Source organism: Montipora foliosa, chromosome 2, assembly GCF_036669935.1.
Source record: "Montipora foliosa isolate CH-2021 chromosome 2, ASM3666993v2, whole genome shotgun sequence".
Lineage (NCBI taxonomy): Eukaryota > Metazoa > Cnidaria > Anthozoa > Scleractinia > Acroporidae > Montipora > Montipora foliosa.
The window spans coordinates 60330728-60347107 of record NC_090870.1 but is presented as its reverse complement, the minus strand read 5'-3'; the positions used below and the strand labels follow the sequence as shown (position 1 = coordinate 60347107).

Sequence of the window (16380 nt, the reverse complement as noted above, 5' to 3'; positions counted from 1 at the left end):
CTGGTAAAGAGATAAAATGCATTGAAGGAAAGAACTTAAAGCTCCACGTTTTAATCAACTTAAAAAACAAACAATTAAATAAGCTTTTGTGGTTAAATAGTCTTCCTGCTGCAACAACGTAAGATCCTCCTTCGCGGAATTCCTATATGAAAGAGGAAAAAACGATTGAACTTACTTTATTACGGAGTGGATTCTGCCCCATACTTTGCGGCAGTGTGACTTCTCGGTACAATGTTAGTAGAAAAATGATATCTTGAGCATGGTTTGGCATATCTCCGAGGGCCTAAAAGCAAAAAGAAAAAAACAAGGCAAAAAAAAAAAAACAACAACGACACTTACAAATTACCCACAGAGAACTCAGACAAATTGTCACAGCAAGAAATTATAAATGGTACTTAAGGAATCACCACGCTATATTATTTATTTGCCCTTTTTCGCTTTCAGGTTTTTTAAAATTATTTTGAAAGGTTCTCCTGTTTAATAGTACAATCAATTAAGATAACATCCACACCGAGGCCTGCGTCAAGTCCAGGGAACAGAAGACTATCAGAAAAATTACCTCTAAGGATGCTTCTAGTTCATCAATGCTGTCACTTAGAATGGCTCCTGCCAAGGAATCTCTCACTCTACGATAGTGTTCTCTGTACACCAAGAAACTGTCTAATGGCATTTCTTCATCCTGTTCAGAAAGAAAAAAATGCGCCCAAACACATTAAATAACATTGCATGAGAGGAATCTTTGATACGCTTTTTACGTTCAACGCCCTTCACATTCAGCTGTCATGAGAACAAGCACTGGTGTCCTGAGCAGATAGGACTTCAACCATTAGCGACCGTTCACCGTGTCATGAAAGTTAGTCAGGCTTTTTGACTACGATCTTTACCTTAAATTCACCATTTTTTAATTAATACCAAAGAGCAGATCTCACCAGCGGCCTTTGGAATTCGGCGGGAACAACCCAAGACAGCCTTTCGTTTTGAAAAATCGTAGCAATTGAGTGCACTCCATAACGTTTCACCAGTTGTTTGAGGAGGAAGAGAGCAGGAGATCTGGATGGGCCTGAACTGCACATTTCGTGTACCGTCTCACACAACTCATCCAAAGCTTTTTGTGTCTCTCTGTTGTTCCATCTCTCACCATCGCCATCAACTACACTCAAGTACATAAACTCCGCAGCTCTTTCTAAACAGTATCGCGCCTTTGCTACAGCCTCCAGGGATTTCACTTGGAGTTCATCCGAATCTGTGCATTCTTTTACAACGAGTGGCAGTGCCTCTTGGCATAATGTGTTAATGATACCAATGTTCACATGCAGATCGAGATCGCAGTTTTTCGCATAAGTACTGACCAAATAGTCCTAAAGATGAAAACGGAGCAGGTGGTGATTTTTATGATTGCAGGAATCCAAACTTCTAAGCCTAACTGTGATTTTAACAGAAACGTGTATTCAATACTGAATACACAACAATACAATACAATAACACAGTAACGATTCATTGCATATCGAGCTGGCAGCTTCAGAATCTGCTAGGAAATTCAGCTTTTGTACATGACATAAATTTGAAAATAACAATAAAATATGATACAAATGGCACTTAAGTTTTATCGTTCTGAATATTAAGATGAATGTCTGGATAAATAGCTAAGACGTCACATTATAAAAACGTAAGGCACTCCTAAGAAGAAAAAACTATAAGAGACCCATAGGGTCGAGTTTCGTAACACCATTTTCTAATTAATGAAACTTTGGAAAGTTCTGTGTAATTCGTCGTTGCCATGCCTTTCGAGCAGACTGGTTAATGGTTAAAGGGAAAAAATCGCAGACGCTTATTGACTTTAAAATGACCATGAACAGATGACAATTTACTCACGAGGAGTGCTCGACTCCGGATCGAGTGGTCCGGGTTCGGGTCCTGACTGGGGACATTGTGTTGTGTTCCTGGGCAAGACACTTTACTCTCACGGTGCCTCTCTCCACCCAGGTGTATAAACGGGTACCGGCGAAATGCTGGGGGTAACCCTGCGATGGACTAGCATCCCATCCATGGGGGAGTAGAAATACTCCTAGTCGCTTTATGCTAATAAAACCAGAGATAAGTGCCGGCCTGTTGGGCCTTCTGGCTCGTAAGCAGAGACTTTTTTTCACTTTTTAAGGGAGGGTGTTCGCGTTGATGCAGTGAAAAGTTTGGAAAACATGAGAGAGTGTAAGTCTCCCTTCGAAGAACTCATTGACTCATTGACTCATGACTCATTGACTCATTAACTCATTGACTCATAAATACTTAATACTCGCTTCATGTACCAACATGCCCAAAAAGATTATAAACGATTCATGCTCGTTGGGACTAAATTCGGATGGGATTGCTATGGTTTACAGAGCGTTCCTACCTCCATACACTGCACAGCAAGCCTGCAAACGTTCAAAATATGGGAAGCTTCTGATGACAAACCCTGGACTTTGAAGAGGAAGCGCTCGAGATGGTTCTTAGCTTTTTCGTCACTATTTAAAAGTAAATATAATTATCAATCTATACTGTACAAGCATAAGGAATGACCTTAGTGAATATTGAAAATATGTTGCAAATAGTAACACAGTACAAACACAACAAAAACAGCAATACGCCTGCACCATCGAAGCTTCAGCTGTTTTGAGAATGTGGTAAAGGCAAGTTTAAATATCCAAATGAGTGAAGAGGTGAATAGCAAAATGACACTGAGACCCTGTACCTAGAATTGAGGAGTTGCTGTAAGAGGAAGGATCTCACCACCGGACTGTGGTCCGTGCAATATCCTGGAAATGGTGAAAATTGTTTCGTTTCTGTCGACTCTGTGCCCACAACGTAGCGCATGAGCATTTCAAAGACGTCTGGATCAAGATGGCGGATGTCTTCCCCGAAACAAAACAATGAAACTATCTCCATGAAGAATGCATTGCAGCGCTGAATAAAGGCACTGTGTTCAGAGTCCTCACTGAAAGGGAATGCAATGACATTCAGTAGTAAGGGGTAGTATTGAAGCAAACAAGAAATTTATGACTGTCATATCAGTTGTAGACATAAGATCAAAAGTCAGCGTTACCATCGGATTGCCAGTTTGTGTATTGTTCCACTGATATTCAAGCATACAAGAAATTTATGACTTTCATATCAGTTGTAGACATAAGACTAAAAGTCAGCATTACCATCGGATTGCCAGTTTGTGTATTGTTCCACTGATGTTCAAGATCAGATAAGAAGCAGCATATCAGGTTAGTATCGTTTACATTGGAGAATCGAAAGTAAATTCACTTGTTAGCCAGTCAACACAATATCACTTTTCTGATTGGTCCATGACAAATGCGTAAATAGGTTATAGAGTGCAAAAAAGAAGTTGCTATGGAAACACAGAGAAGGTGATGATTTAATCGAGTGTATAAAAAGGAAAAAATCGTCGGGAATTGCTCGTGCAGTCGTGATTTATGGTCACTCGCGGTGTTTTGAAATTCCTCAGGTTGTTCTCGCCTTGAGAACTTTTAAAGCAACACTTGTGCCCACAAATCACGAAATGCATTCACATCCATACGATTTCATATGCTTATGGAAGTGCTTTAGCTTCGCATTATTTAGCCTCGTGAAACCGTTGATACTACTGTGCTGAGAATACCAAGTTACACTATAACATTGAGTATGGTCAAAAACCATACTCCCATTCGACTCAACAACAGGAGTTTCTTATACGTCGTAAGACAACAGTTAAAATAAAGCAACATTGCTCCTTATATGGTTTTCACCTATTCTGTATAGTTTGAGTTTACGGAAACCGCGGATTCTAGGGTGAGAGTGCTAAGAAAAATAGCAATATATCGTCCTGTCAAAAAGCTGGACATAGAGCGGGAGAGACCTTCGACCTCAAGGGATCTCTGAAAACGACGGATCTACGGCAAATGTCGAGCGTTCTCTTTAGAGGCCGACTAATTACTAAGAGTGTCTACACCAAGTGACGAGTGAAACATTTGCATGTCGCACTGAAAGGCAGAGAGCAGCAACTAAATTATGCTGATTTCGCCATTTAGCAAAATTCCCACGGATTAAGATCTCAAAAGACACCAATAAAGAACTTAGTAAAATCACTCACGCATGTGGCAGCAACTGAATTGAATCCTCGCTACAGCTTAACAAGAAGCGTTCAATAGTCTTCAGAGATCCTGCCTTTGAAAAGTCTGTCCTGTCTCCCAACGCCTAAAATTTAGATAATTTTTAAATATGTGAGATATTGGGCTCCAACTGGACAAATTTGAGCTCAGTAACAACAGTTAGAATCGAGTCATCGATCATGACGATGATGATAAAGATGCATCGACTTATGACGGCCTCCACCAGTAGGTTTCAGCCCGAGCTTTAGCGGGAAATAAACTAAGAAACTAAAAAAATATACATCTCGGCATATAAAGCAGCTTTTTTAGCATAAGGTCCCGTATTTATCCAATTTTACCGTCATTAATTTTGCGAGAAAAATGGACGTAAAACAGGAGCTCATTGCTCCTGCATAGTAAAAGGGATAAAAAGCCATCAAATAGAGGAAACATTTATGGATTGACTGTTGTATTGACTTAATCCTGTAATTTTCCTGTTCTAGATGTACTTAATTGCCATTGCCTTACCTTCCACAGTTTTAGGATGATTTGTACATCCTCCTTTGATGCTGTAGGACACACATGTTCAATAAACATTCTCACCGCGCTGAGGCGCTGCCACATGTACCTGTCAAATAACGTAGGGAGGCATAACATGAGAATACGTTGCTGCAAACCTCTGTGTACGGCTTTTGTTATCACCTGAGTTGTAAACAAGAAACAATAACCAAGCAAACAAACGACAAATAATTATTCTTGTACCCTGTTATATCATACGATGAAGTCACTAGGAGAGGAGTGATCGCTCCATTTAATTTTATGATCATCATCAATCCTAAACGTGCTACATTATGTTCTTTGCTTGTTTCAATAGCACGTTGTACTTAAATATGGTGGATAAATTTGTTTTAAAGTGATATGGGCGACTCGTTTTTAATGACCTGTCGGTATTAACCTACCGGCATTGACAAGGATAAGAAAAGCTCACTACGTCAGCTGCTTAGTTCAGACAAAGTGATGTCCTTTTTGTATTATTTTGATAATATCGCATCTAGCACTTCCAATCTCGATAAAAATGTTTTTTGAAAGGGTTCTTTCGGCCAGGTTGCTTTGAATGAGGAGAGGACAAGATTCAAATATTGCCATTCTCGTTTAATGTCTATGTATAACAATGATAAACATTAAGACGGTTTATAACACTTCATGGACAAACCTGCACTGCGCAAGAATTCTGTTTACTTTTTCTCCGCTGCGATGCTTTGTCCTTGAACTACCAAGGGTGGTTTCCACGGGTATTTTTAGACACAAGACGAAGTCACACCATTCCCTCCTTTTAGATGTCTCTTGGAGATGTTCACTCACAGGTTCCATTCGCTCCAAGCACATTTGAAGGGCTATAGCATCCACGATCTATTCAATCAAGGAATTGAGCTACTTTATTTCTAGACCTAAACATACAACACAAAAGCTCTTTTTCTTAGTAAGAACAGAACCTAAACCAAACACCCTTATTTGCCTTCTATGTTGGTAGGTAAGAACCTTGTCGACTATCGCAGAGAGAATGATGCATGGGACAGAAAGGGATAATAACGTGACACCATTCTCCTTTTAAGAAAGAGTAAGGAAGGTACCGCGCTTATGGATACCACCAAGAACCTTAAGAACAATGAAGCTTTAAATGTACCACTCCCATCTCCCAAATCAACCACAAGCTTGAATTCAGACAATGACCATGCAAACGACTGTTCATAATCGCATTTAATTTACTTAGTAATAGTATTTACACCCACCTTTAGGGGCCAATGCAATTACTATAAAGAATCATACCACAACACAGGGAAATACATATGATGACTACGCAAGTACCGGCAATTGATATTCTTTACGTATACATTAGAAGGCCTAATGACGTACCATTTCATTTTCACCCGAAGAAAAAGCTGCCAAAAGCCCCGGTATCACGTCAGGAATAGAACGCAGGAAAAGGGACAAACAGTTCAGTCGCTGCTGTATGCGAGAGTGAGCTGTATGAGTCAATGGTATGTCCATCTTGAAGTCTTGTGCGGGAGCCTCGACACTCTGAATTTCTTTTGCAGCAACTGTAATCGCTCTCGTGATTATCTAAAAACAATTGACCCACTTACAAGAATATAAGACATTCCTCATAAAATTTGTCTAACTTTGTCCATTAACCCTTCACAGAACAATATGCGCGGTATAAGTTTCGTTCCTCATAGAAACTTGCACAGGTAATGTTATGCCGTTTTCAGATCGGAAACTTAAATGCAGAATCGTAATTTAAATACTTAAAATATATTCCGTATACTGACCTCGAGTTCTCGCTCATCTTGAGTTCTGTACACCATGTGAGAAAAATCGTGTAAATAGCAATCTATTACTGCTTCTCCACCTTCTGTGAAGGCGTCTGCAAGATATGCCATCCATTTTGAACTTTCCAGCAATCTTCGTAGGCACTCGGACTCGGAATTTACAGCATTTGCTGAAAATGTTGAAAAAGAAAAACCCCAACTTTTCAATGAGCCCAGATCGTCAGCTAGCATTTGAAATTATGCGTAAAAAACGATAGTCATGCACTCAACCTCACTAAGGACGCTTTTCATTTGACAGAACTGACCAGCCAGACCGGGCATTTGGAAGGAATAACGCTAGAACACCTTCAAATTGATACTTTTACGGTTCAAAGCAGTTAGCGCGATGTTTGAAAGGAAACAAGGCTTTCAATTCAGAGGACACGTCGTTTTTAGTTTGATTGAGTAATGGAAAGTGACCGGAAATTTTTTAATTAGATCCTACAGAGAAAGAAAAGAAGTTACAAATAAGCTGCAAACGAGGCTTAAAATATTTAGACGATGAAAATTTCTCACGAAGATGGAAATGTCAAAGATCGGCTCTCAGACAATAACACCTGACTGCGGGCGGATACCCTCGTTAAAGATAACCTCTGGTATCCCTCCCTTTCACTGAATTTAATGTCTTGAATAAAATTGGTATTATCATTATTATAATGTTCCTCCTACCGGCAATACTACTAGCATCTCTGCAAAGTTCATCCATATGCCCTTTCAAGAGCCAGGAAAATGGAAATTTGCATTGAAATGAATGCGAGCGGTATCCAGATTTAAGGACAGGAACCTTGGTCCTCAGAACTGATGTATCATCCTGCTGCAACATGAAGTCAGCGTACTTAATCTCAGTCAAGGAACTGTCCTCAAAGACCTTCAACCAAAGTTCGAATACCCATTTGTCGTCACTACTTGCAAGCTCTAGATTACCGTCCCGATCAGCATATGCAATCAGTTCAGCAAGAACAGGAGCCACAACAGATTGGAAACGGTACCAAGCAGCTTTCTTGAACTTTCCAGTTTCTTGTACTGCCCCAGACAAGGCTACACTTTCAAGCCATGATTTTCCTTCATTATTTACTCGCTGATCTCTTTCTTGCAACAGCTGACAAAGACGCTTTGCTAGTGTCATTTCAAAATGTCCCCTAATATTTCCTGTTGGAATGAAGATAAAAATGCCAACAGACAGGTTTAAATTTGCAGGACAACTTTTTCCCTTTTGATTGCTTGGCTCGGACTACAAAATAATTTATTCTGCAGGCCACTGACAGAATCGTCATCTAATGTAAAATTCGAAGTGCTGAGGAAGGAACGTATCCTCTTCCAAATCAGAATTATTAACGCAACCATTGAAAAGTGGTAAGTAATCACGTGCCTCACTGATAATGGTCTCAAAACTAAATGAATTTCATTTGAGCGATATATAACAGCGTTTACGATGATAGAGGGAACTAGGGCTCTAAACCTTCCTCAGATAAAAATACCCATAATGGTGAAAAAATTAACTCTTACTCTCAGGATCTGGCGAAATCAACTTGATTAGCTGTTCAACTCTCCTGGTTGCTCTTCCAAGGGTAGCTTCGTCATCTTCTATTCTGCTTGCAGCTTCCTGCACGCAACTTGTAAAAATCTGACGCAAAGATAAACTATCTTCCTCCTTGTGTAGCACTCTCTCAAATATAGTACTAACAGAGCGGTCTTTCAGAGCTTCGACATGCGGTATTTCCCCCATTCCAACGGAAGGACAAAGTTCATCAATGTAAACTGAAAACCAGCCTTCACTTTGCACAGAAACGAATCCAGGGCAGCCACCAGCGACCCTAGGAAGCTGTACAATCATTACGATATGGCTGAAGCCAATGCTATCCTCGCCTAATTCTTTCTCCACTTCACGACTCTCTTCAACCACCAAATGACGAGCACAAGCAATCAGTTCCAGGGTGTGATCCGTGGAATCGCATTGTACGATCAATAAGCTCTCCCTGCCTCCAAGTCTTGCCAAAAAGTCTCGTCTATGAAAAAGGAAGATGCAGTGATTTTAGTTTTAAAATACGCAAAAAATAAAAGCTAAGCCTCTGTAAATGGTAACGCGTGAAAAATCCTCGAGACAAGCATTCTATTCGATTGCAATTTATTTCTGTTATTTGTCAACACTGAACACACTACAAGGACACGAGAACGCTGTGAACGATAATTATAACATAACTTGGATAAAACGCGCGTTCTGATTGGCCAATTGATCATTTACTATTTGCTCATCGGTGCACGCTCGCTGACGACAGCTGACGTGCGATCTAACTTAAGAAGAAAATGCCGTCACAAGCGCATCAGTCCTAATTTGCCAAGACATATTTTCCTCCTCTTAGAATAGGGGTGAACCTCCACAGAGCTCAAAATAGAAAGATATAGCCCTAAAGATTAATCAGCAGCGGAAAAGGAGGATTGAAGGTCTTAAAGAGACGAAAGAGCGTTTCGTGTTGGTACTGCTTTGATTTCCAAAACACAATCTAAATTCTGCTTAAATATTCAAGCCGAATCGCGGAATTGAAATGGATTTTATGAGACCAGGGAAGATGCTACAGGAAGGTAAATGGTGTTTTGGAATGTCGATTTTCTTTTTGAGATTTATTTCATCGGCCATTTGAGTTGAAATAGTGTAACGTCGTTTTTTTTTTGATTGGAAAAGTCGTGCTGTTTGCGATAGCTTGATCGCTTTCAACAGAAGCGAAGCATGTGCAAAGACAGCGTGTTTGTGTCGACGCTCGCAAGAAAATCGAAATGTTTTCTCTCCTAAGAGCAAATTATTGTTGATTCCAATAAAATTTTTGACTGGGAAAACTGTTTGTTCATCATTTTGTCTTGTTAATTCAAAGTTGTCTTTAAAAAGCAAAGTTGTGTTGACATCGTTGTTGACCAAACTTGATTTATGCAAATACAAGCGAAACACGCAGGAGTGGTGTTCACGATTATGTTATAAAAGAAATGGTAAGCGTGCAGCGTGCAACTATCGAGTTATGGACGCACTTGGGAGGTTTGCTAAGCACTCAAGAAGCTAGAGTCGCACGAGGCTATCGCCTCGTGCGACTCTTACGCTTCTCTTGTGCTTAGCAACCTCCCTCGTGCGTCCACAACTCGATAGTTGCACGCTGCACGCTTACCATTTCTTAATTATAGGCCATAATTCTAGGTGACAAAAATGGAGCTTACCCAACACTGTTGCAAAATTGGTGTTCCGTTTGAAACTGTTGCAATGTGACGCATTTCACGGATCTTTCATGGAGACCAGCAGCATTAGCAATCACTCGGATGTCGCGATTCGAGAGTAAGCGTGAATGCGTGGAAACCTACCAAAATAGGTGGATACTTCTGAAGAATTTACTAATACCCATCGACTTATGTCAAGAAATTATTTTACTTGATTTTATGTTTTTCGTGAGGTACGCTTATAGCGACTAAATCAGATCTCATAATTAAATCCTTGGAGCCGTTTGAAATCCTACTGGGCTGTATGATAAGTTGATAATATCTTCCGATGTATGAATAACTTTATCAACGTCGCAAAACGTAAAAAACGTATTTTGTAAGAAGACGTTTGGGTTTAGCATAAAGGTCCCTTTCTCGTCAAAATACGCCAAAGACGCAATGCTGAAGACACAAACTTTCACTAAATGCACAATCCGGTCACCATTTGAGAAGGTTTTGAAATAGTCTACCGTAGCCTCCCGTGTCGCTCTTTTTAGGGTAGTCGAATAATTTCCCTGTTTGGAGAAGAAAAACACGACAACACGGAGTCAAAGATTCTAGCGCCTCATTTTTTTTTGTTTTTTTTTTTTTTTGTTTTTTGAGCAAGGAAATCATTTTACAAAAGATGCTATATTCGGCCCTTAATGGAGAAGTGAGAACGGCGGCAAAGTTCTTTCAAAGAAAACTGTCATTGTATTCATAGTATGACGAACCTAATTGTTAGTTTCATTTCTTCTAAATCCTGGCTGCAAACAAACTTAAGTAAATTGCCAGAGTCTGAAGCGGATCCACGAGCCGCAGAACAAGTTGACAATTACGATACTGTGTATTATAATCAGATGGGGAAGGAGGTTTGCTTTGAGGACCATGCATTTACGACCTCATTCACGGGCAAAATCTAAGGTGTTATCCATTTACGGAATATGCTAATATAGCTTTCCATTACTTTTACAAACAAGAACACTCAATGGCACGACATGCCTTTTAGCAATCTTACTTGAGCACGCAATGCAGAGCCTCTGATGTTTGCAGATCTAACGTCTTTTAGGGCCTCAGCCAGAAAGTCGCCAAGGCTTGAATGCTCCTGTTCGCGAAAGTATGTCCTCCACCACTTCGCTGCTTCCCGCCATAGACGGGAAGAAGGAAGGCGAGCCACCGCATCAGGAGTTGTACACTGCAATAGGCGTTCTTGGCAACATGTCAAAATCTGGCAGAAAGAGATACAGTATATTAAATGGCATATATCGAGAGTCTTATCTTCGGGGGAAACCTCTTAAAAGTCCTTTAAGATTGACAATCGTTTAAATTAAATTTGGTGTCGTTTAGGGTTTTCTCCGTTTAAAAATTAAAACAGTACGCTTTGCTTTGCAGTATGAACTAACTTTTTCTTCCCAAGACTCTCTTTCTTCACGTGATAACTTTGAGCCATCGTCAAAATGCTCCTTACAAATTTGTAAAACCACCGCAGGAACAGAATCTTCATGAAAACCAACAAAAGCCTCTCCTTTGGTAAATTTACTGTAAAGATATAACAAAAATAATAGCCTGAAATCAGACTCAACACTCCACTGTCAGTAAAATTAGGCAATAGGAATGTTCTACCAGCAGGCTGTGACGAAGGATAGCAACGTGATTGATTCCTAATACATGGAACTTGAAATCCGGGGACTTTGTGAATAGTCGACCGGTCTTCAATGTAATTTGTACCAAATGTACACTTAAATGGGCGCTATTGATGCGGCCAATGAAGTATATACTTATTTTATCTCACAAAATGTACTAATTGGTTTTGCCACAAGAACACACCTTGAAAAAGCAAAAAAGCAAATGATGCTATAACTTTTTAAAGTTCTACGAACCGCTTTTCTTCATGAGGCTGCTGAAAGATTTCGGCAAAATTCTCAACCCAGGCTTGTAATTTCTTTGTCACTTGCTTCTGGGCATCTGTGAGTCCGGATGACATTACCAGAAAATGTTTTTCCAAACGATTTATTAGAGGAATGGGAAATCTGTTGTACACCACATCCTTTTCGGCGATAACAATCAATCTAGAGTCGAGGAAAAGAAAAGGAAACGTTGTACGAGACAAAAACTCAGACCCCGTTTTTCCCTTCATATGACATAGTTTACCAAAGTAGGTCGGGCAACTGTGAAGGTGTTCCTTACCATCGGGTACAATACGCCCACACATAAACCTATCGAAATGTCAATTCAGCCCTATGACGCATTCGAAGTCGCCGTAGGCTCCTAGCCTGCGTAGCTGGCGAGAGAGAGAGACGCGAGAGGCAAATTAACGAGCGGCGAAACCGCGCGGAGAAAAGGGAGGGGCGCTGTGCCTTCCCCATTCTCCGCTAACTACGCAGGCTCCTCGTCCCTGACTCTAAGGGCGCCTTCGATTGACCCTATTCCGGAATAAGAATACGCGGAGTGATGATTTAAAAAGAATGTGTTTGGCGTTTTGCAGCAACAAGGATAATAAAGCTATGTTTAAAATAGCATTTTATCAGATGTTTGACAATATTAATATGAATCTCCGCAAAAACGAAGGATTTCTAACTTCTATTCCGTGTATTCCTATTCCGTAATACGGTCAATCGAACGCGCCCTAAATTTGATATTTTCTCGCCGTCTTTAAACTCGCAAAGAGGTATTGAATATGTGACTTTCGCAAAAAAATTAATCGCATGTTAGTTGTATTAAGTACTGGTCCGTTTGTTATGTTACAAGAACAACAGTTGCTTTTTCAAGCAAGTGTAAAATAATGCCAACTCGAATAAACGATGTCGACTTTGACGTTATTTTACTGACACAAAAACGTGGCACATAGCGTCGTCCCACACACAGAAACTATATACTGTTGAAATATCGAGTTGCAACACTGCAGTGGATCCGATGGGATGCTCCGTAAATTAGAGCGTGTCCAAGAGAGGGTTTTATATTACTCGAGCAGTATACTGCAAGTGGTCATTACAGTGGACAATGTTTCCCCCTGTAATCAACAAAGATTGCAACACATGGTAAGCATCCTGTATGGGATCAACTTTAATCCTTGTCCAAACTGTACTTATGCGTGACATGTTGCTTACAATGACAACATAATCTAAGGGTTAAAAATTGCACATTCCAAGATCCAAGACTGACATGCATTCAATCATAGCAATCACTCTCTTGGGTCTCTGGGACCCCTAATGTGATCAAAACTGTCACCCAGCGTAAGAACATCACATTCACTACAAACAGTCAGAAAATTATATTTGGAAGCCTTGAAGGTGATGATGATGACGGTTTCAACTTTACCTCCCTCGGCTCTCTAGATTACCAAAGGCAAGACGTAGGACTTCCACAATCAACCTGTCCAAGTTCATACCGTTTGCTGAAATTTCCGAGTTCGTAACCGATTCGGGACTAGTTGTACCCTGCCAAAGTATAGGCTTCGGTTCAGACGTGAATCAAAGTTTTTAACAATGAGGGAATAGATGCATCACCGGCATCATAGTTAGATTAGCTCTTTTGCTATTTTACAGGGAAAATCTTTCCTTACTTAAGATAAGTTTCTTTCTTTAAAATTCTTATAACATATTCCATTCAAATAAACTACTTTTGTTTTGTTATTTACAAGACATGAACTTAGCGCTCCTGATTTTCAGAAAGGGTGGGCAGGCATTCTGGTCATTACTCTTCCTGTTCACTTGGGTTAGTAGCGATTCCAACAACAACAACAACAATCTTTATTGATGTGCTCTCAATACAAAAGTGTAGCATCATTTAAAGGAAACAATTGTGAGAGGAAGAGAGCACAGCCACTCAGAAATAGCAAAAGCTAATCGTGCTGAATGGCTGGGCCATGCGGAAGAGTAACTAGATTTCAAAGTTGTTTTAAAATATTTAAACTGAAAAAATAACATATATAAGTTGAAGAATTATTTAAGCTGTAATAAATAAACAAATACACAAGTTAACGAATAAACAAAGACGCAAGACAAAAAGACGCCTGTGCACACAATTAAGGTGCATATAATGTACACCTATCAATTAAAGCGAAAACGACTCGGACATTAAATTTTCCATAATTCGTTTTAGCTTTCGGTAAATAATAGGACTTCTTAGAGGCCAGTCTGGTTGCATATTAATGTACTTTATTAATGCTTTTAAAGAAATTGTTACAAGTACTTGGAAGTCTATTAGAAGAGCAGTCATGCATAAAAAGAGCACTGTCTAAATATATTAAATCCCCTACTTTAATTAGCCCCAACTTACGAAAGAGGGGACTAGAATGAGAATTAAAATCAGAAAAGGTTATTATTCTAACTTCTTTTTCTCTGTAAAGTAATAAGAGGCTGTAAAGAAATTGGATATGCATTACCCAGGTAATTAAGCTATAAGTTAAACAAGGATAAATAAGTGTGTAGTATAACTGAACAAGAACTTAGTCTTTTTTTTTTTTGAAATATACAAAATGTGGAAATTTCCTACTACGATGTGATTCAATATATAATCCTAAATATTTAATAAATTTTTCCTCTTTAATTTCCCTATTGGCAATAAATAATTTGACTACTTGAGTTCGGAACTCGCTTCTGCATTCAACGACTTTGCCGCCATGTGGACTTCTTTTGCGGGCCTTGCGATCGCCGCGGCTTTCCAAGTCTCACAGGATACAAATTACCTCCAGCTGATACATAAACAATCTTTCACCCCAAGTCATGACTAACCGTTAACTCCTGCATGAGTTGATCCTCTGCTCAACTTTAGACTCGTGAGCCACTCGGAGGTAGAAATGTTCTGCTAAGGTCACCGCCATCGCCGTAAGTGTTTGTATGATCGTCACTTGGCCTCTCACTTCGTGCACGAAATTGAATCTTATAACCACAGTGCCTCTCCTCAGAATCTAAACTCTCGACACTTTTGGTACGTTTGGGTTCCTTGCCAGAAGCAAACTCTGTTATTTGTTATTTTTGATAACTATAGGCAACAAGAGTAACCCACTAACGATGTTGCTTGTACATGATGGAGAGGAAGGGGCATGAAAAAGTAGCGTAAGCCAAGATAACTGCATTTCTTGTATAGTTTCACACTCGGTTGACTGATGGGCATTCTATACGATAGATAGTTCATGGAGTAGTCCGCGGTGAAGTCTACGAAGCGGACTCGTCGTATAGTCCAGGGAATGGCCCCACTGTGTAAACTTTGTGAGCTGTGAGGTGTTTGAAAGGTCTGCCGGACTAAAACACTTGGGATGGCCTTTCAAACCTCTACGCCGACATAGTTTCGCTTTGGTATGCCAAACTGAGGGTTTCAGCTGAAGAACTGATTATTCTGTTCTCTTACGTTTGCCTTTTAAAAGCCATCGGCTCGAGAATTTTTTACTGGTAAAAAACTATTGGTTCCTTTTCCTTTTCGTTCCGTTCTTTCTTCTTTTCTTATTTGTTTGTTTGCTATCTTGGCCGCTCCCTGCTATCAGAGATCTCTTTCCTTTTGCATTCGCTGTGCTGACGAGTACGGGAAAAGGGTGGAACACACTTTGATCCAACCGCCGTCCACAACCAGTACCTTGGACGGCACTCTTCAAACTGCATGCCCCATGATATGTTTGCTGACTGTGACTTGAGCCCGCCGTGTCCCGGTCATTCCTTTACAGTAATTCCGCTGTTGTTACTTGAGCCCACACAACGTGAAGCATCATGTGAGGACTCGGTCGTTAAGTAACCGCCGCGCAATCTCATCACAATGAGTTTCAACCCATGGCAGAGGTCTCTTTCCCGTACTCGTCAGCCCAGCCAAAGCAGGGAATCTTGGTCGATAACGTCAGAGGAAAATTATTCTTCCTTGTACACGTTTCGAATCCTGGGCGCAGTCAAAAAAGTTACAGAATGTCCAATCGAATAAAATTTGGTAATTTTCATGATTGTATTAACACAGCAACAAAGGTAAAGTTTTTTTCTACTTGCCAAAATATGACTGTCACGCAACATCTCTCATCACACAAGAACAGCTTGAAAGCTTTCTCTACCGTCAAGTCCTAACGAACCTCGATCAAGTTCAAATAAAATTTAAAAATTCTATTTCTTTTGAAAGAGAAGGCACCAGATTGAAGTTCCCCAAGGGAAGGTTAATTACTAAAGGAACCTGACAAGCTTCCCTACATGTGAGGCGACTCCAAATTAATATTCTTTGCGGACCACTTTGTCTAATTTTTCAATTGAACAAAATTTTATCATCATTATCATTATTAAGAAAGTACGTTTTTAAAATAAGTTCTTCTTAAAAAGCGATTATTACCTGAAATTTTTGTCAACACGGCACTTCACTCGGTGGTTACCAAGCCCAAGATCAACGTACTTTTCTCCACCAAAGGTAACATAGTACTACAGAATCAAACACGCGCAAAAATTAATAGCATGCAGGATCAAGAGACTAAGACTATCATGAGACTATAAATAATTTTCTTTGATACTGACATAACTTAGCTTTATCCCGACGAATCTTTAATACACTCCATGTTATTCTCGTGACGCTTTTTTTCATAAACCTTTCAAAAACCCCACACTATTAAACGCCGCAGCCGGAGAGCGATAGAGCAAAAAAAGAACAATATGGCCTTTTACTTTTCTGGTGGTAAAGACGTCTTGCACGGGACCGTTTTGTTTGGTTTTCTTGTTGGT

At 39.9% G+C, this 16380-nt stretch overlaps 1 protein-coding gene across 1 annotated transcript in view; it reads right to left on the bottom strand.

The window, feature by feature from the left end:
* The window catches only part of LOC137993755 (E3 ubiquitin-protein ligase RNF213-like), a 118023-nt gene that overhangs the window by 27459 nt on the left and 74184 nt on the right, over positions 1-16380 (bottom strand). Inside the window, exons 47-63 of the mRNA XM_068839763.1 lie at positions 15998-16083; positions 11578-11766; positions 11101-11236; positions 10716-10925; positions 9683-9819; positions 7988-8487; positions 7151-7630; positions 6443-6612; positions 6027-6233; positions 5326-5522; positions 4641-4740; positions 4115-4218; positions 2729-2971; positions 2390-2501; positions 930-1358; positions 560-679; positions 176-283 (exon numbers count right to left, since the gene is read on the bottom strand). Coding sequence (XP_068695864.1) covers positions 176-283; positions 560-679; positions 930-1358; positions 2390-2501; positions 2729-2971; positions 4115-4218; positions 4641-4740; positions 5326-5522; positions 6027-6233; positions 6443-6612; positions 7151-7630; positions 7988-8487; positions 9683-9819; positions 10716-10925; positions 11101-11236; positions 11578-11766; positions 15998-16083 — 3528 coding nt within the window. The remainder of the gene's footprint in view (positions 1-175; positions 284-559; positions 680-929; positions 1359-2389; positions 2502-2728; positions 2972-4114; positions 4219-4640; positions 4741-5325; positions 5523-6026; positions 6234-6442; positions 6613-7150; positions 7631-7987; positions 8488-9682; positions 9820-10715; positions 10926-11100; positions 11237-11577; positions 11767-15997; positions 16084-16380) is intronic.